The sequence below is a fragment of the Pseudoliparis swirei genome, chromosome 20, assembly GCF_029220125.1.
Source record: "Pseudoliparis swirei isolate HS2019 ecotype Mariana Trench chromosome 20, NWPU_hadal_v1, whole genome shotgun sequence".
Taxonomy (NCBI): Eukaryota; Metazoa; Chordata; class Actinopteri; order Perciformes; family Liparidae; genus Pseudoliparis; species Pseudoliparis swirei.
Genome location: NC_079407.1, coordinates 5,275,678 through 5,303,372, shown reverse-complemented (window position 1 = coordinate 5,303,372; position 27,695 = coordinate 5,275,678). Strand labels below are relative to the sequence as shown.

Below are 27,695 nucleotides of genomic sequence, written 5' to 3'. Positions count from 1 at the left end.
GTATCAATAAATGCATGAATAAATACAAGAATAAATAAATGTATAAATCAATACAAGAATAAATAAAAGTTTAAATACGTGTGGACACATGAATAGAGACAACTAAATGAAGAAATACAGAAATGTAGAAATAGATTTATTTAATGTCCTGTTTAGGTATAAATTATATTGATTTATTCCTTTTTATTTATACATTTATTTATTCTTGTATTTATTTAATCATTTATTGATTTATTCCTGTATTTATACATTTATTTATTCCTATATTTATTCATGCATTTATTTATTTATACTTAAGACATTTTAAGTCCTCCATACCTGAATGGAAACCGTCCCTTTATTTCTAGCTCTGCCATCAAACGGCTCCAGTTACATTGTGTCCCAGCCTTCATTCAGTAGCCTTGACCAATTAGCCAAACCATTGAGGGTATTGCCTGGATCTGTTGTGTGTAAGGAAATTAGAGGGACAAATCTTACATAAGTTCAGCATGATTGTTTTATTGTAATAAAAGCCGTTTAATGTGTACGTTTTACTCCAAAACCCCACATTAAAATAACAACATTTGGTATTTCTCCAAACAGAATCAAACTCCAGTCATTGTGGGAAGGCTTAATGTATGCAAATTGTTATCTTGGTACAATTTTCAAAAAATATATATATTAGCAATTAAATGAATGTATAAATTGTCGGAGGAAACCTGTTTTTTTGGATCAATAGTCCATTTATTTGTATAAAATTATAAACGCACTCTTCACCCAAACACCTGGGTGCAGCCCTGATCATGACACACTATTTGCAGGGGTTATGGATTATATGAGTACAGATTCAATAACATACCAGAGACCATTATTATTACCCCAGAGGTGGAAGTGTGTTTACTGTACACATCTTGCATGTCCAATTTCTGTATATTCTGATTCACACTTTTGGTCATTTAAACGTAAAAAAATAAATAAAACGTGGTTTCAAAAACGTCAACCGGAAGTCCCGATCTGAACCCATTCGTCTTGACGCAGGTGTGTCCACACCCCAATCAGCGTGGCCCACCTGTCGGTCTTCATTAGCGGCTACCTGCGCGGCGTGGCTGCCCTCTCTGCTCCAGGCCTCCGGCGACCCCCGTGGATAAGTAGCTGCTGCGGCCCGGCTCGGGAACTCTGTCTCCGGCTGTGATCATGGCCAGGACCGGTTGCTGCGACTCCAAGACCGGTCTCTGCGAAGCCAAGACCCTGCTGGACTTACACAAGAAGGTGAGCACATCGGGGGGCCCAACGGACCCAAACGTCATCACGATGTCCTAGAAAGATGAACACGAACATAAAAGGCTTTAGGGTAGTGCTGCTCTCGTCTAATGCTTAATATTGGGCAAGATCTTGAGGGAGATGAGTCACGTTCTCATCAATGAACTCTTTTCCAAGAAAACTTTTTTTAAATCAATATGATTTTCTTACCGCTTCCCCACACCAGGGGCGTTTGTAGGATTTAAAGAAGGGGGGGGGGGGGGTTATGACTAGTTATGTTTTTTTGGGGGCGGGGGGGGGGGGGATATCCATTGTTGTAGACAGAATTTCAGGGTCATGGTGATATTTTATGCTCATTTGGACACTTATCAGTGAGATAAAGGTGAACTAGTTCAGTGTCAAATATAGCATTCAATGGAAACAAATATTCTAAAAATATATATTTATGCATAGATGGATATTTATCGCATTTCAAATCTCGCTCAATGGAGACATGTTAACAACTACCGATCTTCTATAGCTACCTGGACTTACAGGTCACTCCGTGCATCATTTACGTTGAGCTAAGCTCATCTGTACTAACTTTTAAAGCCAATAATGTGAAATTATTTGGGCGGGCTGAACATTTTAGGGGGACTGAACCCCCCTCCTGCCCTACACACAGTCCTACTCCATGTTTACGTTTATATTGCATTCCCCTGTCATGACCCCAGGGGTCACAGAGGAGATGGTTAGAGTAGAAGTGTAGGCCCGTTGATGAGTGAACCCTTTAGTTTTGTGGCGTTCCTGTCCTCTGATGACTATCGTTCTGCAATAAGACTTCCTGTCGTCCCTGCAGGCGGACGAGAGGCGAGCCCCGTTGAGAACGTGGTCCAACACCTGTGGGCCCATCGATCGCCGGCAGCCTGTAGAAGTGGAAGAGTCCAAGATGGCCCCCGTCAAAATGGAGCCGGAGCGCAGATGGGTACGTCATCTTCGTACCCATCTGCGCTCCGGTATCCGGCGCACCCGACGCATCCTCCACCGCGATATTGTCTCAAGTGACTGACCGGTCCCTTTGTTGCAAGAGAAGCTGCTAAATGTAATCCTGTTGCGATCACTAAACATATGTGGTTCCAGTGCATCAGAGAAGAGCGTCAAGTCTCTTCTTCCTCTCTCTCGTGGTCGTAAGAGTCCCACTTCCACCTGTGAGTAAGGCGTTGTCTCTTCGCAGGAAAGGAGGTTATCGGCACAAACGAGCGAGGGCATCATCATGGGCTTCCATGACGACTGTTTAACAGGCTCAGCAGGTAATCCATCCCAAAGATTTTCAAAATCACCTCCCGTCTCATCCGAGTGACGGCAGCTGTTAAATAATATCTGTGACTTCATGTGAGTCAATTTTGCTCCGATTGTTACTTTGAATCACGTTAAAGAATCTACTTTCATGTTGCCTTTCCCCTCCCCTGTCCTCCTCCCCCCCCCCCCCCCTCCTGCGGAGCAGATGGTTGCGTGGAGGAGCCGGTGCTCCTTTACCCTCGCGGGCTGCAGTGCCTCCAGAGCCTCCAGGCGCTGGTGCCCAGCTTGCTGCGCCACGAGGTGGAGACGGCACTGGAGAAGCTGGACCTCATATGGGACCGGGGGTACGCTTGGGACGTGTTCTTGGACATGATGGTGAGCGAGCTCGTGTCATTTGAGGGGCAGGTTGGCAACCAACACGAGTCCCAATGAACGGCTTTTTTTTAACTATTTCTCGCGCGCCTCCTGTTTTCCTGTCTTCCCGCCCTGCAGAGGACTCAGACACGAAACCCTTTTCTCAACGCCGACATTCCGCGGCATTTTACCGATTCCACTCGTTCCGTCTTGGTCGACTGGCTCATCCAAGTACATGTAAGTTCCTTGCTGAAGACGGAGGGCTTCCTCTATTCCATTTAAGGTCATATGCGTGTCGCATATTGTGGCAAAAGGATTGCGCTTTTTTCTTCTTCTCGGTTGTCAAAAGCAATACACTAAGTCAGAGGGGAGGAAAAACAAATTATGAGAATGAAGCTATTTTTAAGTACCTCTTCTTTCGGAAAGTTAAGTATTGAGCCACAGCTGGTTCTTAGCTTACCATAAAGATGGGACATGGCGACCCTGGCTCCGTCCCAAAGTGACAAACCTGCACCTCCTGAAGCTCGACGATTTAAAATGTCTGATTTTGTTTAATCCATACACGGAAAGGTAAATTGTGGATTGTTTTTTGGCTGTCGGTCTCTATTTGCCTGGTTTATTATCCTACCAGGAGATGATGCATTTTCAGGAAGAGACCCTCTATCTGGCCATACACCTCCTCAACCGCGCCGTGCGCGAGATCAAGGTCACCACGGTGAACCTGCAGCTCCTCGGCATGGTCTGCCTCTTCCTCGCCGCGAAGAAGGAGGAGTGCCTCCTGCCCGAGGTGAGCTGGCTCGGCCCATCCCCAACTAGAGACGCGGCTACTTGAATAAATGAGTCACAATCAAACATCTTTTGTTGTTGTGCTTCTTCCGTCAGGTGTCTGGCCTCTGCTACTTGATGGACCACACCTACACGAAGCATCAGCTGCTGCGGATGGAGCGCCGGGTCCTCTTGGGGCTCAAGTTCGATCTGTCCTACTGTCCCCCCCTGCTCTTCCTCCTCCTCCTCGCCTCGGTTGCCCGCTGCAGTCCCAAGGTAGATCTTCGTGTTGTCCTCTTGGTCCGGCCGCTTCTCGGCGGGCGGGCGTGACGTGTCACCTGTGCCACCAGGCGGTGTGGATGGCCCGCTATCTGCTGGAGCTGTCTCTCCTGGAGGGCCAGTGCGTGGCGTTTCTGCCCGTGCAGCTGGCGGGCGCGGCCCTCTGCGTGTCCCGCCAAGTCCTGAAGGAGCCCCCGACACCGGGAGGGGCTGCGGCCTGGTGCCTGGCCTCAGCTGTCAACGTCGGCAGGTGGGTATCGATTCATAAGTGGATCCACCGTACCCCCTTTTTTTTATTTTATTTTTGTAACCCTCCTGTTACCTTTGGGGTTAATTTTTTTTCTTCAAAATGTGTTTATTTGATTTTTCTTTTCTTTTTTTCTTCAAGGAAGAACAAGTTACAAATACAGTAAACATAAGAAACATGCTACCAGACAATAATACAATACAAATAATGATTAAAATAAATTATATAAAATGACACTCAATACTGGATGGCACACTCATTGGTACATTTACCTTTGGGGTTAATTTGACCCCATTCGATGTTTAAAGTCTCAAAATATATGATTGACATCACGTTTTTTGCTTCATATTTCACGACTTTTCCTTATTTAAAGAGGAAAACTGGGTAAACATAAAATCAACAGATGTTTTCAATGTCCTGTCCACAACTAGTGCACACCGGTGTTCTTTGGTGTCAATTTGACCCCAGGCTGAAATATCAACATTTTACAGACTTATTTGATAGTTTTTGGATGATATTGAGATCACTATATCAATAACATGCAATTTTTTGAAATATTTAAAAAGCTTTAGGGCCCAAACATAACCAGAGCAAACCACTGATAGTTCACTCATGATGTGGGGGAGGGGCAAACGTGTACAAGTTTACACAGCAGCCTTCTAAACACTTTTTTATTTACAGGTTATTTAGGTAGTCAACAAACACGCATTAAGTACCTGACACCTAAACATGGGAACGAATTGGAATTAGAATAATTTTCTGGAGGTTTAAGTAGCTGGAGTCTAATTTACCTCAAGGGTAAAAGATGTTGGTAGGCTACAAGGTGACAGGAGGGTTAAAGCATTTCCCCGTTTATCCACGTGTGCAAAAATCACACCGGGTGTTTTGAACGCGTCGGCATTCAGCGGATCTGTCGTTGTTGTTGTTTTTTTCAGCGAGACCTCCATGCTGAGGATCATGCACATTCTGGCCAACGCCGCAGCCAAGGCCCACACCCAAGAGACCTGCGCTACTTTTATCAAATTCTCCTCCCCAGAGACCATGAATGTCAGCAGGCACCCGGGTCTCCTGAAAGACGCAGGTGTGCCGGGTCTGTGCACCTGACGGTCCCGACGCCCAGAAACGTAGTTGGTGTGCCAAAAGCTTCAAAATGGAGACGCTGGACCAGGATCGCTTGAGGACTTGACGCCTGTGCGGTCCAGGCCTCTGACCAAGCCCGGATCCGGAGGAGTTCCCATGGACTTGGGGGTGAGGAAGACCTGTGAAAGACGACGATGCCGAACACCCGTTTGACAAAAAGGACTGTATGCACTTTGCTCGAATGTGATTTAGCTAACCCAGTGGCACTCCTGTTTTATGAATCTTATCCTGCAGCCGATTTAGAAAATATTTGAATTGTATCGATGCGTCCTTGTCGTTTTGTGAAGAGGACGCGGGGGCTGTCTAATGAAGTTATTATGAAAGTTTTAATGTAAAAATAAAGTGTCTGCTGCAAAGTTTAAACGTTTCAGTCGACTATTCTGTGCACGAGCTGCAATGTGTGCAGGTCCACGTGACAACGGCGCCCCCTGCCGGCCGCGCGGCTGCATTGGTTTGGCAAGTTCCTGCTCACATGTGCCATCGCACTGACGCAGCTGACCGGCTCCGAGGAGGCGCTTTTTAGAGAATGCAGGACTGCAGCCGCAGCACAGATCAAGAGTATCCCACGCCGTACATGTTGTGTAACTGCGTGTGTGTGTCACCGCGTCAGTTGCATTGGCTTTCAACTGCCGTGTGTGTGTGTGTATATGCAGGTTCGTTGCAGCAAGCAGAAATGTCGCTGTTGGCGACATGTGCGCAAATCTGTAGTCAGTTGCTGTTTTGGATCAAACCCAGCAACATAACTGGAGCCTGCAACTCGAGTTACTGCGTATGTGTTTTTTTATTTATTGTATTTTTCCATCCTGAAACAAATTGTTTCTCGTCACACTATTTTTTAAATCTTTGTCCCAAATGTGACAATAACTAAATTAAAAGATATATAGAAATAAAATATTGCAGTGAGCTTCTTTTTTTTGTTTTGTTTATTGCACAACTGGGTTTTCCCTCACCGCCACAGTCTCGCTGCTACACGTGCGTTCGTCTCTGATTGGCTGTCGTAGTTGTCTCACGGTTCAATCGGCGTTTAGCTCGCGCAGAGGGATCGTTTTTATTGTGTCTGGTGGGAGGTCCGAGCAGCAGGCGTCTGTGGGTTCAACTGAGGTAACGCTGACAATTACGCACACCTCCACCCCCCCCCCCCCATGTTTAATTACGTCATCTGGCGGACACGTTTTATTCGTCTTTTTAGTCATTCGACAGTTCTTTCGACATTTTGTTTCGTCTTGTCCTTTTTGTTTCCCTCTTTTTTATATTTTTTATGTACATTTCGTAGTCGCGTCAAACGGCGACGTCAAGCTATCTATTATTTAGCCGCCGAAATTTCAAAATAAAAGCCGGGAAGCTGCCACTTGGCGATACACGTGCAGGTAAGTGCTGTTTGACGACCTTAACGTGAAAGAGGAAGTTTAATGACTGAATAATATCGGACAATGTGGCATTCTGTATGAAATCACCCTCGTGCTTGTACGCGCGCGTTTTATTTTGAAAACCAACCACATAGAATTCTCCGAGCCCTGAACCAACTTGACAGACAACCTTATGTCATCCCGACTCAACCTCCCGTTTCACTGGAGTCTTATCTCACCGCATAGGTTATTTAACAAAGAAAGGACATTTAATGTGTGTTATTTTCACTCGAACTGACTGACAACATTGTAAACATGACACTGTAAGTTAACGTTAGCGTTTCTCAGCGCGTGCAAGTGAGGAAAACGACCGTTATTGGAGAAACAATAGTCTCTTTTACGTTTTAAGGTAAGTTTTCCAGCGCATATATGGGAGATAGTCAATGTTTTGGCTTTGTAAAGGACGCAATATTGCCAAATCGCTCTACTTCCTATTCTAGCGCTCACTCTTTTATAACTTTCTCGTCTCACATGTGGCTGCCGGCCTGTTATCGACGCATTGTGTCGGTTTTATTTCGACAAAACTACTTTGATCAGCTCCGTATGTGTGTGTGAGAGCTTTTTTTGGTTTTGTGTGTGTGTGTGTGTTAGCGGCCAGTGTGAGAGGAAGTGGACTATCCAAGTTGAATGTTACATAATGGGAGTGGAAGGAGGAGGCGGAGGGGTGCTGCTGCTGTTTCAGCTGAGAGCGAGATGTGCTGCCTTCAGGGACTCGCTGCCGCTGTGATATTTGACGCACGGGGTGGATCGAACACACAAATGACCGAATAAAAAAAGTGTCGCATACTTCCACCATAGCCGACATTTTTCCATGAAAGGGAGACCTGGTGGAGAACAATGAAGTTGCACAGCTGATCATTCCAGAGTCAAACGGATCACTTGTAGTCCCATTTCTTCCACTGGAGAGTTCACGTGTTGATGCTGTTTTAGGTGTTGGTAGAACATGAAGTGCACGAGCGGTGTCTGGTGCTATCCAGGGTAAACTATGGAGAGGTGGTCCAGCCCCCCATGTTCGACCTGTTCTTCTGTATTTGGATGTGTACTTTGATCTTCAGAGACAGTCATCAAAACACAATCAAATTTTTTTCTCTCAAGCAAAACAATTAAAATCCACTGACTGCTTTACGAATTGTAAAGTTGTCTGTAGTGGAAGTCAGAGCTAAAAGACGTGAACAACACACGACCCGTGCATTCCTTTGTCTCCATGGCACGTGGCCACGCGCGAGCACGCACACAAAAGGTGTTCATACACAGGTGTTTATTTCTCAGGAGCTTGAACAGAATGTGTTTGTGTATAATATATATGTGTATATATATATATGAGTGTATATGTATGTGTATATTTATATGTATATATACATTTAAATATGTATATACGTATATATACATATACATATATATATACATATGTATACCTATATATAAATATGTGTATATAAATGTATACGTATATATATATTTATGTATGTAAATATAGATATACATATATTTATATTTACACATGTAGCATTATTAATGAGTATATTAAGGCTATTCTGTGTGGGTATGCATATGATGTCACTATTACGTGCATGAGTTAATGGTGATGTTTTGCATCTAAATAATAATAAAAAAGAAGATAAATCAAAGTTCCAGTCTGGATCTTATCCCAGAATCCAGTGGGTGTTAGTTATGTTACAACCTGGGCAGGTCCCCAGTCCATCACAGTGCCAACACACACCTCTGACTCAAGAGAGCTACATCAATGTTTTTGTTTTTATGCTGCCTGCCAATTTCTGCTATTCAGAGACTTAATGAATATCGTGTTTTCTCTCGTTAGGGTCCGGCATGCCGAAGGAACACCCTTTCTTGGGCGGGCACAGTTCTTGTGCTACAGCCAGCAAGAATGCCAAAAATAAGAGCAACCGTATGACTCTGCTGGCAATGCGCGATACCAAAGACGCGGACCACTGCAGTGGGAGGGCCTCACGCTGCAGCTCCGAAAAGGACTCTGGCTACTCTGGTGAGTAAATATGGGAAATATGTAACCAAAGCAAGAAAATGTGCCAAATTCTATTCCTTGTATTTCCCAATCTTAACCTGTCAGCTCAGTCATAGAAGCTGAACGGGACAAACGGTGCAGTGCATAATAGATACAACATTGTTTATTTGTAATGAAACTATGAAAACAAACACGTTTATTGTGCTGACTTTCAGGTTTATTGAGATTACGGTTACATCCACATCCGATATAGCGTGAAGGAATTTTTATTCTTAAACTCAGTGGATATAAACTGATGGAAGAACGTTAACGTACACACACACATCCTTTTCTGCCGATGTCTGACTCAGGCAGATGATGCAGCAAGTTAAATACTTTACTCAGAGTACAGCATCTCACTCATCAATAATAAAAGGTCATTTGTTGTTGCTTTGATTGGAAATAAGGATATATATATAAGCATGTCTGGTCCCCCTCTCCTCCTTTTTGTAAAAAATACAGTACATGTGTGCATATTTCGTTAGGTGGAATAATAAAGAGTAGTCTCTTTAAACATGGCGTTGTCAGTCAGCGTGTATTTGTTCCCACAGACGGGCAGCAGACGGATGTGGAGGACCAGCGGAGCTACAAAAGCGAGTGCAGAGGCGGCGGGCGGCCAGAAACCGCACAGTCAGGACAAAATAAAGTTCTTCGGCGCTGGGATCCTGGAAAACTGACCCCGATGCCAGCAGACCGCGAGCTCCCGCCCATCTACATCATCAATAACATTGTGATCAACCAGGTAAGACAGGGGTGAGGTCAGGCTGCGCGGTTAGGAACACACACCCTCCCTCTGTAGATAACTGTGTACGCCAGAGCACCTGCACACCAAGATCAGGGCAATCAGGGAGATGAATGGCGTGAATAATAAATGTTAGACACTAGGTTGCAAAGTGAGTGGTGACATTCATATTTAGGGCTCATGGCTTAAGAGGGGACGTTGTAATTGGGCCACACGTGTGACTACGTCTTGGTTACAAAATAAGGTGTTCACAAAGGGTACGGAAATCAGATTAATTGGATTATATTTTACAAAAAAAAGGATAAAACATGTCCCCTGTGTCCGGTAACGATACCACTCAAGTGAAGCAAATGTCTTTCATTTTTGATTTTGTGTGGCTGGAAAAAAAGAGTGCTAACAATGACTGCTGCATTTGAGTTGAGGGCATCTCTCTGGCTCCATGCAGACACACAATTCAAGCATTTTTACTCTATGACTTTAGAGATATTCCTAAATACAAGTCCCATATGTGTACCTTAAAATAGCGCTGATTTGCTTGAGGTGCTATAGAAGAATTGCTCCATAATCCCTGATACTTTTGACTTCAGGACATCTCTGAAAAAAGAAGAAGTAATGTATCAATTTAAATCTATGTCTCGTACTTGCCTCCTTCTTCCTCTCTGCCCCACCAGCCGGAAAGAGATCAGCTGCCCCAGGGAGGCAGGGAGAACGCCCACATGATTCTTTTCCAGCAGCCGAGCCTGCCGCCGGCCGCTCGTCGGCTCCGCAAGCCCTCGTCCTGGAGCTCCGATGTCCCGGGGGAGAACATCAACAGCACTTACCTGCCCATTCTCAACTCCTACCCACGCATAGCGCCGCACCCCAGCAAGAAGCCGCCGGATAAATCGGCATCCAACGATGAATCGCAGAATCTCCGCAAGAGACCGTGCACGGAACGCGAGGCCGAGAACACACCGGTGACCAGGAGTCAACCGGAGCGGCGACGTCACGAGCGACCCAAGGCGGCGGCCTCGACCGCCGGGCCGCCGCGCTCCTCTCCGACCGCGGATCGCCCGTCCGCCTCCGGTCCCGCGGCCGTCCCCCCATCCGGCTCCGCTCTGCACGCCGCCTCTTCCTCCTCCGTCCTCAAAACCAGAGGTCTTCACAGGAACGGCTCCACCGGAACTCGCCAACACCGTTTCCTCAACACGGTGGAAATCCTGCGACAATCGGGTCTGCTGGACATCACGCTGCGGACGCAGGAGCTGCTGCGGCAGAGCAACGCCACCGAGCGGGACATCGCCCAACTGCGGCGGCACACGGAGCTGCTGTGCCAGGCCGTGAGCGACCCCGGCTGCAGCCGGAGCGATAACGCAGCCTGGGAACACGTATACCGAGCGATGGCCGAGTCCGGCAGCTACCCCGACATTAAAACCCCGCAAAATGTTCCAATTCCACGTCATCCAGATCGTGCCGGTCGCCCGGCGCGCGTCGACGCCAGAGGGCCGCGAGGCGCCGAGAGCTCGGGGGCGCCTTCGCCGTCGTCTCGCCGGCTCACGACAATACCCGACTCGGACTCAGGCGGGGATCTCCAGGCACGAGATCAACTGCCAGAGAAAGACACCTTCATGCCTCCTGACAGTTCTACCGATGAGCACAGTCTGCAGGGCCTTTTTTAAAGGGAGCGCGAGTACTCAGGGCTATTTGGGGGATTTTCCATGTGGCTTTAATGGTTCATCCCTGGTTATTTGAACAATGGTTCATACCTATTGTCCATGTTGCAGTACGTGTTTTTTTCTTCTTCTTTTCCTTCCAGGTTTTCTTAACATTCGACATCAGAATGAAGTGTTTGACGTCCGGAAGCTGATTTAATTCTCTCAAGTGCAATCCAGTGTACCACTGCAGGTTTTATAGAACCACTCAAGATGTGTAGAGGGCCTCTGCTTGTGAGCCACTTAAAGGATTATGTGACAATAATGTGCGTTTCCCCCGGGAGGCGGAACAAATTGGCTTACTTACACACAGCTTGCGATACGGTATATAATATTCCGCCTGTTGATTGTTTTCGCTCTCACGCCAGATCAACTTGAATCAGGGAAAAGAGGAATAAATCCAGCTCTTGGTATAGATGAATGTTGCGAAAATGCTTTCTTGTAAGAGAGAGAGGCCTTCAAAGCGATGCAGGGACTTCTATCCAAATACTAGTCAACCAAGCCTTAATCGCTCTTTTTCACTTGATATATTGTTTTGCATTACCACATCGTTGTCATATCGTGTTCATTTTACAAATACAGCACACATCATGTTATAGTAGAATCATTTTTGCATGCGGCCACGTGTTGAGGCTGAGATGGAGAACGCTTTGGGAATTTGAGTGAGTGTGTTTCAGTCTGAAAGTACGTCGCTTAAGGGGTTATCATCATGTGATGAGTTCGTTATTTGTCATCCATATGTCAGATACCACTGCCCAAGCATTTATGAAAATTTTTCCAGTGTATTTTTCATAATTTCAAGGTATTTAAATAAAGCAATATGAAGAATGTATTTCGTCATTGCTTCATATGAGTCTTTTTACCATGTTATTGTAATATGGTTTCTCGAAGGACTTCCTGTGACCTTGAATTGATCCTTTCCAGTTGTTCTATTTATCTCCATGGCGACAGAATAACCTCTTTTCATCTTTTATAAAGACGTGATCGTGTCAAGAACTTATTCATTCGTACGTTGTTGTCAACTTTATTTATGTCGCACCTTTCAAACAAGGCAATACAAAGAGATTAAAACGGAAAGTTGTTGCATGCATACATGTTGATAAAGAGTTCACAGTCATTTCCTGTTGGATATCAACCGGACGTGAGCCAGTGCAGACCTTCCCCTCGGAGGTGCTCCCTCAGCTCAGCTCCTTCTCTCTTTTGGGTCAGTGAGCAGTCGGCGGCCGGTTGGCACAGATGGTGTAAACGCTGAGAAAATTAAGAGACGTATTCACCAATAACTTGAAGCAAATGAGTAAAACGAGACCTACATTGTTTTGAAAGACTCACGATACCGCCTAATAATCATCATCATGAATCCTAAAAATGACAGCTCCTCGTTTTGGACATTTTATAAGAAGCGTGAGTCATTTTTCTGGCCTTTTTTAAGCATTTAGTACACGTGTATGGGGATATACAGACATGCATTTCTCTTTAGCTTATTGACATACTCAATGTGATCATGTGAGGTACACGAAGCAATTTCTCGAATTAATTATCACAATCAATAACACAGGTGTCCCACCTGCCTGAAGTTCCCAGTCCCAGTTGCCAGTTTATACAGCGTCCATCCCGGCACAAGCAGGATGGAGGAAAGGGCCAGGACCCAGCCCAACACGTAGGCCCAGGCCGGGTACACGTACCAGCGGTTAAAGGTCAGAGGCTGATACTTCACGAAAGAACAAACTAAGCAGCCCTGAGAACAAAACGAGGGATTCAGAAGTTATCCTAGGATTCAGAAGTTATCCTGACTTTTTTTCCGTGAAAGAATATCTCGAGCATGAAAAATCCAACGTTGAAAGTTACTCACCAGTAAGACCAGCGGTGTGAGGTAAAGCCAGCAGATTTTAAAGAAGGGGTTGGCGTGCACACCTGTCATGTCCTTAATGATGGCATACAGCCGCTCGGCCCCTTGGAGGGGAGGTGGCATGATCAGTTATTTATTTTCACATAAAAGACCAGTTTACTTTTAGTTAGAGATGCCTTAAGGCGTTAGCCTGAGAAAATAACCACAATGATGACATCAGGGTTTTGATGCATTATACAAATACTTTTACTTTTTTTTTACTAAAGGGACTAAAAGTCATATCTCAGCCTCAGTTGCTTTGATTTAGCTTTTTCCTTTTATGTCTGTCTTTTGCGAGTCTCCTCACATTTATTTAGGTCCTTTATGAAATTAACCCTTTTCAAAAAAACTGTACACCTACCAAATATCCATCCCAGTGCCAGGCTTTCAAACACGCAGAGAAAGAGGACGCTGACTCCATTACAAGCGAAGTAGTCAAACAACTGGAACACGTACATTCCTGCCTGGAGACAGCGACACGTACTTCACATGGTGCTATTATTTTGACTTCATTTCAGAGTCATGAATGTTGTTATAATGATGAAACAAAATCATCACTTAAAAGTTGTTATAATTGGGAATCAATACACTGCTAATACACACAAAGAAATTAAGGTGCTATCTGGAACCGAAAATGGTTCTTCAGAGTGATGCCATAGAAGAACCATGTTTGGTTCTACAAAGAACCTTTCAAACCAGGGTTCTTTAAAGAACCATTTCCTTAAATAGTTCTTCAAATAACCTATAAAGGTGTCTCAAAGAACCTTAAACAATTGTTCTTTAATGCATCATTTCTGGTTCCATAAATAACCTTTCAAACCAGGGTTCTTTAAATAACCATTTTCTTAAGTAATTCTTTAAATAACATATAAAGATATCTCAAAGAACCTTAAAAATGGTTCTCTAAGGCACCGTTTTTGGTTCCACAAAGAACCTTTCAAACCAGAGTTCTTTAAAGAATCATCTCCTTAAGTAATTCTTTAAATAAGATATAAAGATATCTCAAAGAACCTTAAAAAATGATTCCTTAAGGCACCATTTCTGGTTCCATAAATAACCTTTCAAACCAGGGTTCTCTAAAGAACAATTTTCTTAAGTGATTCTTTAAATAACATATAAAGATATCTTAAAGAACCTTACAAAATTGTTCTTTAGTGCATCATTTCTGGTTGCATAGAGAATAACCTTTCAAACCACGCTTCTTTAAAGAACCATTTTCTTAAAGAGTTCTTCAAAGAACCTATGATGGTGCCTCAAAAGAAAAAATGGATCTTCAGTAGGTGATGGTTCTTCGTAGAACCACAAAGCCTTTTAAAGAACCCTTTAAGAACCATTATTTCTCTGTGTGTACATGTACATACATGACTAAATACTGACCTCGGTGACCATGATCAGCTGAGAGAAGAAGCACGTGAGGCAGAAGAGGAGGAGGAAAAGCTCCCGCCGGCCCGGCCTGCGCATCACCGTGGGAAACATATCGATGATGGACGTCATCACGACCTCCATGGCGACGAACTGTCCAGAGAAAGGGCGAGACACAAGAAGTACATTGACGAATGGGAATTCCTGTCTCCTCACATAGAGTTCATCGAGAGTACATCTTACTTGTGTGTCCAGACCCAAGAGGATGAGCATGACGAAGAAGCAGATGGACCACAGTTGGGGCAGAGGCATCATGGCTACAGCCTGAGGGTATGCAATGAAGGCCAAGCCTGGACCTGGAAAACACCAACGCCCGACCCGGCCCCCGTCTATTATCTGCCTTATGTTGTAGAACCAATTTAGCATTGATAATCCTTTGCATCCAGATGGCGATGCAGTGGACATCTCATCAATCAAGTAACGAATAAACAACCTCTCCTCAGTCTCAAGTTACTGGAAATCACAAAGATACACGAGGAAGAGCAGAAAAGTACAACATAGCACTGAAAAAATTCTCTTTAATCTCACCATCATGTACAATTTGAAACATGAATACATTTTATATTCCAATGCCTGATTATACTAATTGTATTGTGAAAGTGTGTGTGTGTAGATACACGTGTACACACCTAGTATGAGATTTAGCAGCACTGAGTCGCTGTGGATGTGCTTGTCATGTCTACTGTTGTCCACAAGATGGCAGCAACAGCTTCCACTTAAATACTCATAAGTCAAAGTCCTGCAGTCAAATTTCTACTTCAGTAAAAGTACTCACGCTGTGGTGAAAGGCCCCTGTTGATTTACACATTATATTTGACGTAGCATATTCGTAATATTGATGAATCAGTATTGTAGCGAAGGACAGGTGCCCTCCCCCCACAGGAAAAGTGGGTGGAACCTAAAAGTTGATAAATTAGAGCACATGTGAGCAGGAAAAGAAGGGAGAACCAACAAACATTTGGGGGAAAACCAACATGGTGGCCAGAGCGAGGAGCGAGAGTGGGTGAAACCGGAAAAGCAAGACTTGAGAAGCAGATGATCCAAGTAGCTGTCAGGAGCCCCTCCAGACCAGATCCTGCTCGGATGCCCGAGAATCTCCTTCCCTACAGAAATGCCCTACAGATAAGTCCTGTACACCCTCCTCTCCAGGCCCGACCTCTCTGTTTCTACCAACAATCCCACACACACACAAACACTCTCTCACGCACACACACACACACACACACACACACACACACACACACACACACACACACACACACCTTCCCCATCTTCTGAACTGGACTCTACAGGACATTTCCACCCTCCTGCCATTGCACACATCCCACTGCCCCACACACTTATTTCATTGTGGTTTTGGAAATGATATGTTATTTAATTAACGTGATAAGAGAAATATTTCAGTTATCTGCAGGCTCCTTTTGAGTCGGGTTTTCCGTTAAAGGACAATGTTTGTTTCTTTTGACCCGAAGAACTATATAAAACTTGAAAGACACTGAATGAACTGTATTCCGGGTTGTGTTTTTTGTGTCCTGCGTGTTTTTTGTAGTGAAGGAACGGGCTAGCCAGCTGGGCCCTTATTGTTGAGTTAGTAAACTTAAAATACTGGGTAAATGAGATCCTACGCTACAGTATATAAGAGCATCCTTTATTAGTAATATAAGATATGCAGCTGAGCTCCCAGTAGACCATAACACTCTTAAAAACCCTTAAACCACTCAAACACTTCATTAGATTCAAACCTGTGCAGTATTAATACCAATACACTGTGGAAATAGCCATATTTATTCTGCCTGTGTGTACATATTATTGTATATTGCATATATTATTTAGCTGCCGTAGACTTTCCTGTTTTATTTATTGTCGTTATATTTGATCCGACTGTCTTGTGTACACTTTGCCCCTTTGCTGCTGTAATCCTGTAAATGTCCCCACTGCGGGACTAATAAAGGAGTATCTTATCTTATAAACCTTTATTAGTCCCACAGTGGGGAAACATACAGGATGTAAAGTGCAAACAAGAGACATAGCAAAAATAAACGAGATCAAAACAAGTATTATTAAAAAAGCAATAAAAAACAGTAAAATCTTTTTTTTTTTTTTACTGAAATATTATATGTACAGATAGAATAACTGCACGGTGTATTTATACTGCACAGGTTTTGAAGTGTTGTGTCGTATACTGGGAGCAGAGCATGGGGTGGGCACTTCGCAGCTGGAGCAAGTTTCAACTACTTTATCCACAGTTAGGTCGTGTAGTCCCGACCTCGGGGTCAGGCCTCTACAAAGGGTCACAGGATACATTTGAGGGTGTGTGAGGTGAAAAACAAAGTTCTCATGCACAAATCTGCCTTTGTTTTCTTTGGGGGGGGGTTGGGTGAAATATTGGATACTTTGCATCTTTCTGAACAACCTCTCCGATGGCTTGCATTACCTGACTCGGCCACTTCTGCGATGGGAACGCCCTGCTCGTGAGCCATGAATCCCAACACGGAGAAGACTGCAAACCCAGCTACTATACTGGTCCCACTGTTCAGCAAACACAGCCACAGACAGTCTCTGCAAAACACAGAAAATAACTCTATGAATTCATAGCATGTAGAGAAATGGAGAAACGTTTTAACTCTCAGTCCGACCTGGAGGAATACTCACTTATAGCAGTTGTTGTTGTAGGGGTTGTAGCTGCCGAGCACAGTTAAGGAGCCCACGCCCAGACTGTATGAGAAGAGGATCTGAGCCCCGGCCTCCATCCAAACCTGTTTCAACAAAGCAACAGTGAGTACATGTGTCCATGAAGTCCACACCGTTACAGTATATAATGCATCTCCCATACCTGAGGGTCTGTGAGTCTTGAGGGGTCAGGCAGAAGATAGTACACTACTCCTTGTAGAGCTCCAGGAAGAGTGAGTCCACGGATCAAAAGAATAACCAACGTGACATATGGGAAGGTAGCAGTGAAATACACCACCTGGGGGGGGGGGGGGGGAAAGACAATCGTTTAAGGCACAGGTGTCAAACAGAAGGCCCGTGGGCCAAATTCGGCCCGCCACGTCATTTAATGTGGTCCCTGACGGCTTGAAAGACATATGATCACCTTTTCTTCAAGAAACTTAAGAAAAATATGCTGTGCTTTTATTTTGAAGGTTTCAAATGAATTGGATTTATGTGATAATACTAGAGAAATGTTATTACGTACAATATTTCGACACTCAAAGAAACAATAATCAAATGCAAAGAGTTATTTTCCGGGGGGTGGCTGTAGCTCAGTGGGGTAAGGGGGTCGTCCTGCAACCCCAAGGTTGTCGGTTCGATCCCGGCTCTCCCCATTAGTTGTTGCAAGTCGAAGTGTCCTTGAGCAAGGCACTGAACCCTCAGTTGCTTCCTGGGCGCATCACTGCAGCCCACTGCTCCTTAATAACTAAGGATGGGTTAAATGCAGAGAACTAATTTCCCCTTGGGGATTAATAAAAGTATATATCATCATCTATCTTATTTTACAATACGTTCGGGAGTAGTTTACACAGAGTTTCAGTACTGGCCCTTTAAGAGGCAGCCGGGGTGCTGATGTGGCCCACGGTGAAAATGAGTTGGACACCCCTGATTTAAGGCATTGAGAGATAAACGGTGTACACTTTTACCACAGCTTTAGTGCTTATTAAAATACCTTTCCTGTGGACCTGACCCCTTTCCAGACGCAGAAGTAGCAGATGATCCAAACTACAATCAGGCACAACATCACATCCCATCGGATGCTGCCTATCTCCTCAATCCCCCCCGAGATAGAGAGCACTCGTCGTCTAGAAGGAACACAAGACGTGTATTATTGAGAATAATAAGACACATTTTTGGCAGATTTAAATCAACCCAGAGGCTCAGTTTGTCTGTCGGTGTGCGTACTGCCAGAACTCTGTGGCAGCGGAGGTGGTGTTGGTCTGATTGGTCCACGCAACGGTTTTATTCTGTGTGGAAAAGTATACGCAGTGATCTGAAAGAATAGAGAGACAAACTCGGACTCGGGATTTAAATATGCTATCCAGTTGCATTATGGGCAATGTAGGATTCAAGGGTTTTAAAACTTGACCCATATTCGGGGTAAAAGTCTGAATATTTCACCTGATTCCATTTGGACCCTTATTTTTAAATTCTGCTTCTCACAAATCTATTTAATTGACAGCAAAGTCCCTGGCGCGTCGATCGTAACATTAATGTTACGTCTCCGTTGTACCTGTGTTCCAGTCGTTGTTGCAGCTGGCCCAGGGGAGCTCTGAGCTGAAGGAGAACACCAAGTAGAACAGGGCCCAGGCCAGAATAAGGGGGTAGGTCACAGAGTTGTACAAGAGGATCAGCTGCCCTCCGTAGCCGATACCTGCGGGGCCACACAAAGAAATCCTGACCCCTCCATTTATCCATTAAGCCGACCCAATGTGTCACCAAAACTGCTCACTAACTGTGAGAGACTACTTTTCCATAACGATAAATGGATTAAAAGACATCTTGATTTCTCCAGAATGAAAGGTCGCTTCATTTAAGATGTCACCCAGGTTAGTAGCTGATATATATTTATATCAATTAATCAATTTTCCTAATTTCTTCATCGATGTGAGCTCCAAATATTTCTTTGTTGTGAATAAAAAATTCCAATCTGTAAGGTCAATATGTTTTGAATATAAATAATAGCAAGAACTACAGTTTGTTTTAAAAAGCACTGCAGAGATTGAACATCTACAGTAAATGATGAACTAGAACATGTTTTTTTCCATTCTTTCTCCCTCTCTATCAAAAGATGAATAAAAAGTGTGCTGTAAAAATCACGTATTTCTAACTCCACACCCTCACATTTTTTTTTTTTTTCAAGACCTGTAAACTTTGATGTGTAGTTCACCTTTAAAATAAAGAAAAGGGTCACAGAGTTCATGCGGTTGCCAGTTTGTCAATGTTTTCCCGGCTGGCATTCATCCACTGAGCCACAGCCAGCCCCCCTCTCCTCTCTGTGTAACCACCCCTCAATTAAACATTAAACTTATATAATACATAAGCCGACAATAAAGCTGCCAGCTATACTCATTGAGCAAAATCAGTCATTCCGAGATTGTTTCCCGTGAATCGTCAATAAAGACCTTCCACCAGTGGGCACAGCTTCCTCCAGGAGGTGATGCCGCCCTCCTGGGTGTACTGGCCTACAGTGGTCTCCAGCAGGAACAGGGGTACGGCGCAGGTCACCACAAACACCAGGTACGGCACCAGGAACGCACCTGAACTTACAAAATATGCAACAATGCAATACATTAAAAGCGGAATCGAGAAATGGAAGTCCGGAGATTTATAATAACGGTGAAACGACTTCTAAGGTTAAAGTTGATTTATTCTTCTGGTCACAGGTAAAATATCGGCACAGCAATTTCAAAAGCAGGGGAGAAGTCCATTCAAGTCGCAGGTTGAAGAGGAAATCTAACAAAACAGAGAAAATATTGTTTTAACATCACCTGACTCCTTTCAGAATCTGCAATCTAATTGGACCTGGCTGGAATGAGGGAGGACAACCGCATCCTCCCTGGCCTAGACGAGACCGACACATACAACGTTTCCATCTGATCTTCAAAGATGATATCAAATTCAAACTATTATGTGTGTGTTGTTTCTCTCCTGGGCCTCTCGCTCCAACGTCATCTCTCCCTCCCCTGGATAACCCCGAGATGAATCAGCCGTCTGACCCAAAACCAAACTCAGTTTTTGTGTCTGAGAGCTCAGGTATGAGAAGCGTAAGAATAAATAATATCAGAACACGTGAAAATATAACATACAACAACACGTACGAGACATTTTAGGGAACAGGCGAACCTCGGAATTTGCATACCCCCTCCATTTTTGTAGCAGAGGTAAGGAAACCTCCACACGTTGCCGAGGCCGACGACGTTCCCCACCACGGCCAGGAGAAACTCCACCTTACTGCCCCAGTGTCCTCTCTCCTCCACTCGCTTGTCTTTTGTGGCACGTTCCTCATTCATCGTTCCCAAGAGCTCAGTCTGAAGCCGAGCGTCCTCTTAACCCACGCGCCGAGTGTCCAGGTCTTCTCCGGCTTTATAGTCACCACTGGGTCTGTGTCGCCGTGCAATGCCCGACTGGTCTGACCAGTTAATCAGTTCTGAATGGAAACGTCAATTATCGGCCAGGTTGAGGTTGATTCCTTGTCGCTGTATGCTTTGTCTTGTTCAGCTCAAATATTTCTCGTGTTCTTTCAGATCTATCAAAATGAAGCGCAGATGGTTGGTTTCTCAATTCAATTCAATTCAGTTTATTTAGTATGAGACGGACACACACTGTAAACAATAATCTCACTGCGATACTTTTATTCCTAAATTTCTTTAAAATTCTTATCTGCATTTTATCACACACCCAGCCTGATACACTGACCACAGGGCTGAGATCTGATATCTAGAAGGTGTCTACGAATATATAATGACTTTCACTTACTCAGGCGATAAGTTACTTCTTTAACGAAAGTCATTATTTTGTCAGTTAAACATTATTATACCTTTATATCCTATAAACTGAATCACAATGTCAATTTATGTTGGCTTTGTCTTGGTGACTAAAGAATGCGGTGAATGCAAAGTCGACCAGAATTATTATTATTTCCTGAAAAGTGATGTCCAAATGATTCACCTCATGGCTGTAATGTATTCTTTGTAATATCAGATGTCCACAACAGCAAATAATTCAAGAGTGGCAGTAATAATACAATGATTAACTCTTTATTCAGCACCTTTTTTTACAAATTACAGTAGCAAGCACCAGTGTTGGGAGTAACGCGTTACAAAGTAACACATTACTGTAATTCCACTACTTTTAGCGGTAACGAGCATGTAACGAAGTATTTTTTTAAATCAATTAACGCAGTTACAATTACTGAAATTGAAATGAGTTCGTTACTCGCGTTACTCTCTTTTGTGAAAAATGAACACTTGCAGACAAGAAGACAAGATAGGCCTACACAGGCCCGGGGTGGGTAATCGGGAGAATCGGGAGAGTTCCCGGTGGGCCGCTTCACTTCTGGGCCGGTCGAGAATTTGTTGACATTTGTCACGTTAGTCCAGATATGGGCAAACTACGGCCCGCGGGCCACATCCGGCCCGTTAGGCTTTTTAATCCGGCCCGCCGAATTTGTCCAAATCGCGAATTTGTTTACTTCCGGTGTGCGTTGGCGCGGAAAGTACTCGTCACACAAAACCCTTCACCATGATTTGTCAATCCGTTTGTCTGTCAACATTTTGCGAAAAAACAACAACCAATGAACACTCAGTAAATCACAAAGGTCCCGCCCACCACACAGGTGAGACTCATTTAGAAACAGCTGCAGTGATTTTGGAGAGCAGCGCGGAGCCTGAAGGGGCTGCAGAGCCACGAGGAGGAACACGCAGCCAGAAGAGAGCCACTTGGACCGGGTAAGAGTCTTTACTAAACGTTACGTGTCACGGTGTCCGTCCCGGTGTCCGTAACGTGCGCGGTGCTGACTAGTCTTGTATTTTACAGAGAGGATTCACCAGCGCCTGCAGCTCAGCCTGCAGCTCCACCTGCCCGGCCAGCAGAGAGGACTCGTAACACGATGACATGATGTTATTATAGTGAAGCCATATTGTAAAAAGTCAATAGTTGTGTTCTGTTTTCTATTTCACAACATGTATACAATGTAGTTTTTTATTTTTTATGGACAATACATATTTATTAAAAAATAAATATATAATGGTCATTTTTTATTTGCACACACCCCATGAAACTTTATCTGCAATATGAAGTCATTTCTCAGTCCCATCTTTATCATTTTGGTGAATGTGTGACAGACCACATAATTTTTACTAAAAAAATGTTAATACAAAATTTGGTTTTCCGCATTTATTTAATTCAATTCAGTTTATTTGTAGAGCCCAATTTCACAAATTACTAATTTGTCTCGGAGTGCTTTACAATCTGTACACGTAGACATCCCTGACCTTTGACCTCACATCGGATCAGGAACAACTCCCAAATAACCCTTCAGGGGGAAAAAGGGAAGAAACCTTCAGGAGAGCAACAGAGGAGGATCCCTCTCCAGGATGGACAGGTGCAATTACATGTATCTAGCATTGTATTCAGATATTTCACTGCTTTTGTGAACCTATGACCTTTGGTAAACCAATTTCAAACACCAAAACAGTTCGTCCACATGAGTAAAGGTGTGTTTTCAGAAGAGATATGAAGAATTTTTTTAAATCAAACTTCAATTGTCAGCTTTAGGGTCATATTTTCTCGAGTAAAGCGCTGTCTGTTTGTGACGGGTTCATACACATGCTGACCAGATGATGCCGCACATCGCCCTGACTTTAAAGACCCCTTTCTAGTTTCTGCTGCAGGCAGGATATTTAATACAGTCTATCTCTCAGGACAATCCGTCCATTATTTTGCAGGGTTTAAAACAATTAGAAATTATTGAGCTTGAGTATTTCGTTGGGTAATTTGTTTTGAATGTTGAAAGTGTTTCCATTGATCTCTTTCCAGTAAATGTTGATTACTTTAACTTTGCACCTTAAATTGAAATGTATAAAAAACAGACGCAATCTCCAGGTTTAATAAATTACATTGCGTGTCCAAATGCTCCTGGCCCGGCCCCTCTGTTACATTTTAGAACCGATTGTGGCCCGCGAGTCAAAAAGTTTGCCCACCCCTGCGTTAGTCCATCTTCTCTTAAAGTGGGCTACACACGTTCCGCATTCTGACACCGCAGCCTCTGCATGGGTTGTACCATGGGAGGAAGTTCACCCCTCCCAAATAATAGAGTTGGTTCAGTCCATTATGGAACCAACCAACTCAATTTGGGAGAGAACTTCCTCGCATGGTACAACCGGTGTCCCATGCGAGGAAGTTCACCCCTCCAAATTAGAGTTGGTTCGATCCTTAGCGGTCTTTTCCAAAATGTTTTCTCAGCTACGGATAGCTGGGCCGGCCCGACTGCAGCGACACGCGTCAGGGAGGATGGACGGGAGGAAGAGGGCAGGAGGGGCTGAAAAAGCCAGGTTGAAAAAAAGAAAGGCATTGGAGGAGGATGCTGCCAAATGTGCCATGCTTACAGATTTATTTTCAAGAGGACAAACACAAGTGGCAACTGGTAAAGAGAGACAAAGGCCTAATGATTAGCAACATAATGTTGTAGCCTTGATTAATATCATTGTAGCGTTGTCAACCTATTCCCAAGCAAAATATTAAATTGAATTAAAATATTAGCCTTTTTATGTCACCCAAAATATGGCGATCCATAGACTTTGCAAATATTATGAAAATATTGATATATAATATTGATATTGATATTGAATAGGCTCTCAGATCAAAAGTTTGAGAAGCTTCTCTTGAGGTACAATAACTGGTTTGAGAGCTAGCAATGTTGTGGCTACTGGTCAGGTGAGAGATGAGACTTGTTAGCCCATTTTAACGTTTGTTGAGAATCTCATCTCTTATCTATATTTAGTAGGGCTGGGCACGTTAACGCGTTAACGCTAATCGTTTAATAACGCTTAATTAACGCTGACAATTATTTTATCGCGCATTAACGCATGTTTTTTTTTTTTTTTTATTTATTTATTTATTTATTTATTTTTTTAATAATAATTTTTTTAGACAAAAGACAATACATAGACATAACACCTAGAGGACTATAAACAATGCAGACGACAAAACAATGGACATAACATCATAAAGTCAGAGTATTTGTGGGGGAAAAAGAATCTCAACAAATGACGGCAGGTGTATGAAAAGGAGAGGACTGCAAAAGCGACAGCTTCACAACGTGTTGCTCTCACTGGGGACGACTGACATCGGGTGACCAGGACGAGCCAAATGCTTTTGAGCTCCAAAACGTCCGGATTTTGCGGATATTTGTTTTCCTGGATTTTCATAAACTATTTACCCTGACAAGTTTTGGAAATGGTATCTCCCTCTTACGTGAGCTCTGACGGTTTACAGGACAGTCATTGGTCGATCGATCTCAGGGTTGCCAGATACACGATAATTATCCTCCAAATACAACCATTTTGAGCATTTTTCACCACAATCTGGCAACACGAGCACCCTCCACTAGTTCATTGTTGTCAGGGCATGCTGTACACTACAACCAGCGTCGGCTCCCATAGCGCACTACGGCCAGCGAGGGTACAAAGTCCTGAGGGGGCAACAAAAAATCCAAAGTTATAATAATTATAGTTATAATAATTATAATGCCGATATTATTTCATAGAAATATGAGGCACCTTTAGGCATGTATACAAAACAGGCAGAACAAGAGAGATGTTTCTCAGCCCCCAGATGTCCTCTTTTCACAAACTCAAATCTGGTCACCCTACTGGACATCACCGCAAACCACAATGACCTCGGAGTTACTGAGCATTATATTGATGAGAAGTGGGCATTCACATGCCATGACTGATGAAAACAGAGGAGACACATGATGCTGAAACATGCTGGACACTTTACTGAAGTTGCACAGCAGTGGAATGTTTCAGATAAAGTCACCACACTGAGCAGATAGAGCACCAGAGATGATCGCTGCTGCGACGACTGCCTCATGTCATGTCCCTGCTTCAGTCTCCAGTGTTCTGTCACAGTGTCTCTGCATACATTTGACAATGTCCTGACAGATTTTATGGCACTTTAGTTCATATGGCAGAACATTTAAAATAAGTGTCAAGTTCTAGGAATTGACAAACTGCACTGAAAGTGTTTTCTGGTGTCTCACTCTAACAGGGACAACACATGTTATGGCACTTTCATTCATATGGCAGAACATTTCAAATAGAAGTGCGCTATACACTACTTTTGAATTATATTTTATTTATAAATGATTAATCGCGATTAATCAGGGAAATCATGCGATTAATCGCGATTAAAAATTTTAATCGTTGCCCAGCCCTAATATTTAGCTTTGCCTTATGAGGCATGTTTGTTAAAACATTTTGTTAACGTTTTGTTAAATCACATATTCAATTATATGCAGCACCTCAAGGCACCTTTGTTTTCTCTTAATTAGTGTTAATACTGTAGGCCAATCACTTATTTCATTGGGCCTAATGTGGTAAAAAAAAACACTGTTAAATGACAGACAGTTATTTTGTATTAAGTTAAGTATTAAAAGGGACTTTTGTACTACTGCTTGATTTGAAGGCCTGTTGCCCTGTTGATTGCAATAAATAGGTCTAAAAAATATGTTTATTGTGTTTGACTGTTCAGTACTGTTAATTACATTAAAAAAGCAGACAAAAGTAACTTAAGTTACTTTCCCTAGTAACTAATTACTTTTGATATACAGTAACTGGTAAAGTAATTAAATTACTTTTAAAAGAAGTAACTGTAACTAATTACTAATTTTCAGTAACTTGCCCAACACTGGCAAGCACACAATAGAAATGAAGACATTCATGTTTCTTTCCATATCAGATGACATTTGTTCTGTATCTGTCTTGTGTGCAGCTGTGTGTGTGTGTGTGTGTGTGTGTGTGCTGCTGGTATCCAATTCAATTCAATTCAGTTTCAATTCAGTTTATTTGTATAGCCCAATTTCACAAATTACAAATTTGTCTCGGAGTGCTTTACAATCTGTACACATAGACATCCCTGCCCCAAAACCTCACATCGGACCAGTAAAAACTCCCAAATAACCCTTCAGGGGGAAAAAAAGGGAAGAAACCTGGAGGAGAGCAACAGAGGAGGATCCCTCTCCTAGGATGGACAGATGCAATAGATGTAATGTGTACAGAAGGACAGATTTAGAGTTAAATACATTCAATGAATATGACAGAGTGTATGAATAGTTCATAGTAGGCATATTCCACGATGGAGACCTCCACGATCCATCAGGCAGATGGCGGTGGGGAGGAGGAGGGCGGAGTCTCAACAGGACAGTGGCGTAGTCATGAGCAGGAATTCCACGACCCAGACGATCCATCAGGCAGATAGGATCTATGCCGTCTCATAGGGTCCGATGACCCCATGAGACGAAAGTCAAAAGGACTTCCGGGAGAAAGCAGAGTTAGTAACGTGTGATTGAGAGATGAAAATTCATCCTTAAGGAGAGAAAAAGAGGAGATAGGTACTCAGTGCATCCTAAACGTCCCCGGCAGCTATAAGCCTATAGCAGCATATCAAGGGGCTGGACCAGGGCAAACCTGATTCAGCCCTAACTATAAGCTCTGTCAAAGAGGAAGGTCTTAAGTCTACTCTAAACGAGGTGACTGTGTCTGCCTCCCGGACTGAAATTGGAAGCTGGTTCCATAAAAGAGGAGCTTGATAACTAAAGGCTCTGGCTCCCATTCTACTTTTTAAGACTCTAGGAACTACAAGTAGTCCCGCATTTAGTGAGCGTAGCTCTCTAGTGGGGCAATATGGTACGACAAGCTCCTTAAGATATGATGGAGCATCACCAATCAAGGCTTTGTAGGTTAAGAGAAGAATTTTAAAAGTGATTCTTGATTTTACTGGGAGCCAGTGCAGAGCAGCTAGTGCAGGAGTGACGTGATCTCTTTTCTTAGTTTTATTGAGAACACGAGCTGCAGCATTCTGGATCAACTGGAGGGACCTAAGAGATTTATTAGAGCAGCCTGCTAATAAGGAGTTGCAGTAATCCAGTCTCAAGTAACGAACGCTGAACCAATTTTTCTGCATCTTTTGAGACAAGATGTGCCTGATTTTGAAATATTACGTAGATGAAAGAATGCAGTCCTTGAGATTTGCTTTACGTGGGAGTTAAAGGACAAGTCGATCAAAGATAACGCCAAGATTCTTTACAGTGGTGTTGGATGCCAGGGCAATGCCGTCTACAGAATCCACATCACCAGATAATTGATCTCTGAGGTGCTCAGGGCCGATTAAAATTACTTGGTTTTGTCTGAGTTAAACACCAAGAAGTTGCAGGCCACCCATGTTTTTATGTCTTTAAGACATGCTTGAATTTTACAGAGTTGGTTGCTCCTCTGGTTTTATCGATAAATATAGTTGAGTGTCATCTGCATAACAATGAAAGTTTATGGAGTGTTTCCTGATAATATTGCCCAAAGGAAGCATGTATAAGGTAAATAAAATTGGTCCAAGCACAGAACCTTGTGGAACTCCGTGATTAACGTTGGTGGTTATCGAGGCGTCATCGTTTACAAATACAAACTGAGATCGATCTGATAAATAGGATTTAAACCAAATTAGTGCCGTGCCTGA

The 27,695-nt window shown here is 43.4% G+C and overlaps 3 protein-coding genes across 5 annotated transcripts; 2 read left to right on the top strand and 1 right to left on the bottom strand.

The window, feature by feature from the left end:
* The first annotated feature begins 2,473 nt into the window (after positions 1-2,473).
* ccnp (cyclin P) lies at positions 2,474-6,183 on the top strand. The gene is made up of 7 exons (XM_056440861.1): positions 2,474-2,528; positions 2,723-2,892; positions 3,010-3,108; positions 3,503-3,658; positions 3,754-3,912; positions 3,987-4,165; positions 5,098-6,183. The coding sequence occupies exons 1-7, from the start codon at positions 2,492-2,494 to the stop codon at positions 5,264-5,266; spliced, it is 969 nt and encodes a 322-aa protein (XP_056296836.1). The 5' UTR covers positions 2,474-2,491; the 3' UTR covers positions 5,267-6,183.
* Positions 6,184-6,381: 198 nt separating this feature from the next.
* Positions 6,382-11,993, top strand: si:ch211-132b12.7 (uncharacterized protein LOC564531 homolog). 3 transcript variants are annotated; one of them, XM_056440999.1, is made up of 4 exons: positions 6,382-6,403; positions 8,528-8,710; positions 9,280-9,470; positions 10,142-11,993. In XM_056440999.1, exons 2-4 carry the CDS (start codon positions 8,536-8,538, stop codon positions 11,126-11,128), a joined length of 1,353 nt encoding a protein of 450 aa, XP_056296974.1. In that variant the 5' UTR covers positions 6,382-6,403; positions 8,528-8,535; the 3' UTR covers positions 11,129-11,993. The 3 variants fall into 3 exon arrangements, with proteins under 3 accessions (XP_056296974.1, XP_056296973.1, XP_056296972.1); XM_056440998.1 differs by lacking the exon at positions 6,382-6,403 and adding an exon at positions 6,470-6,669; XM_056440997.1 differs by lacking the exon at positions 6,382-6,403 and adding an exon at positions 6,705-7,057.
* Positions 11,994-12,292: 299 nt separating this feature from the next.
* Positions 12,293-26,433, bottom strand: LOC130210716 (sodium- and chloride-dependent GABA transporter 2-like). The gene is made up of 15 exons (XM_056441200.1): positions 26,421-26,433; positions 20,323-20,448; positions 19,586-19,720; positions 18,694-18,834; positions 18,366-18,453; positions 18,133-18,265; positions 17,302-17,436; positions 17,121-17,224; positions 16,903-17,027; positions 14,652-14,764; positions 14,424-14,561; positions 13,408-13,510; positions 13,011-13,111; positions 12,726-12,896; positions 12,293-12,409 (listed from the first exon to the last, which is right to left on the bottom strand). Exons 1-15 carry the CDS (start codon positions 26,431-26,433, stop codon positions 12,293-12,295), a joined length of 1,743 nt encoding a protein of 580 aa, XP_056297175.1.
* Positions 26,434-27,695: the final 1,262 nt, after the last annotated feature.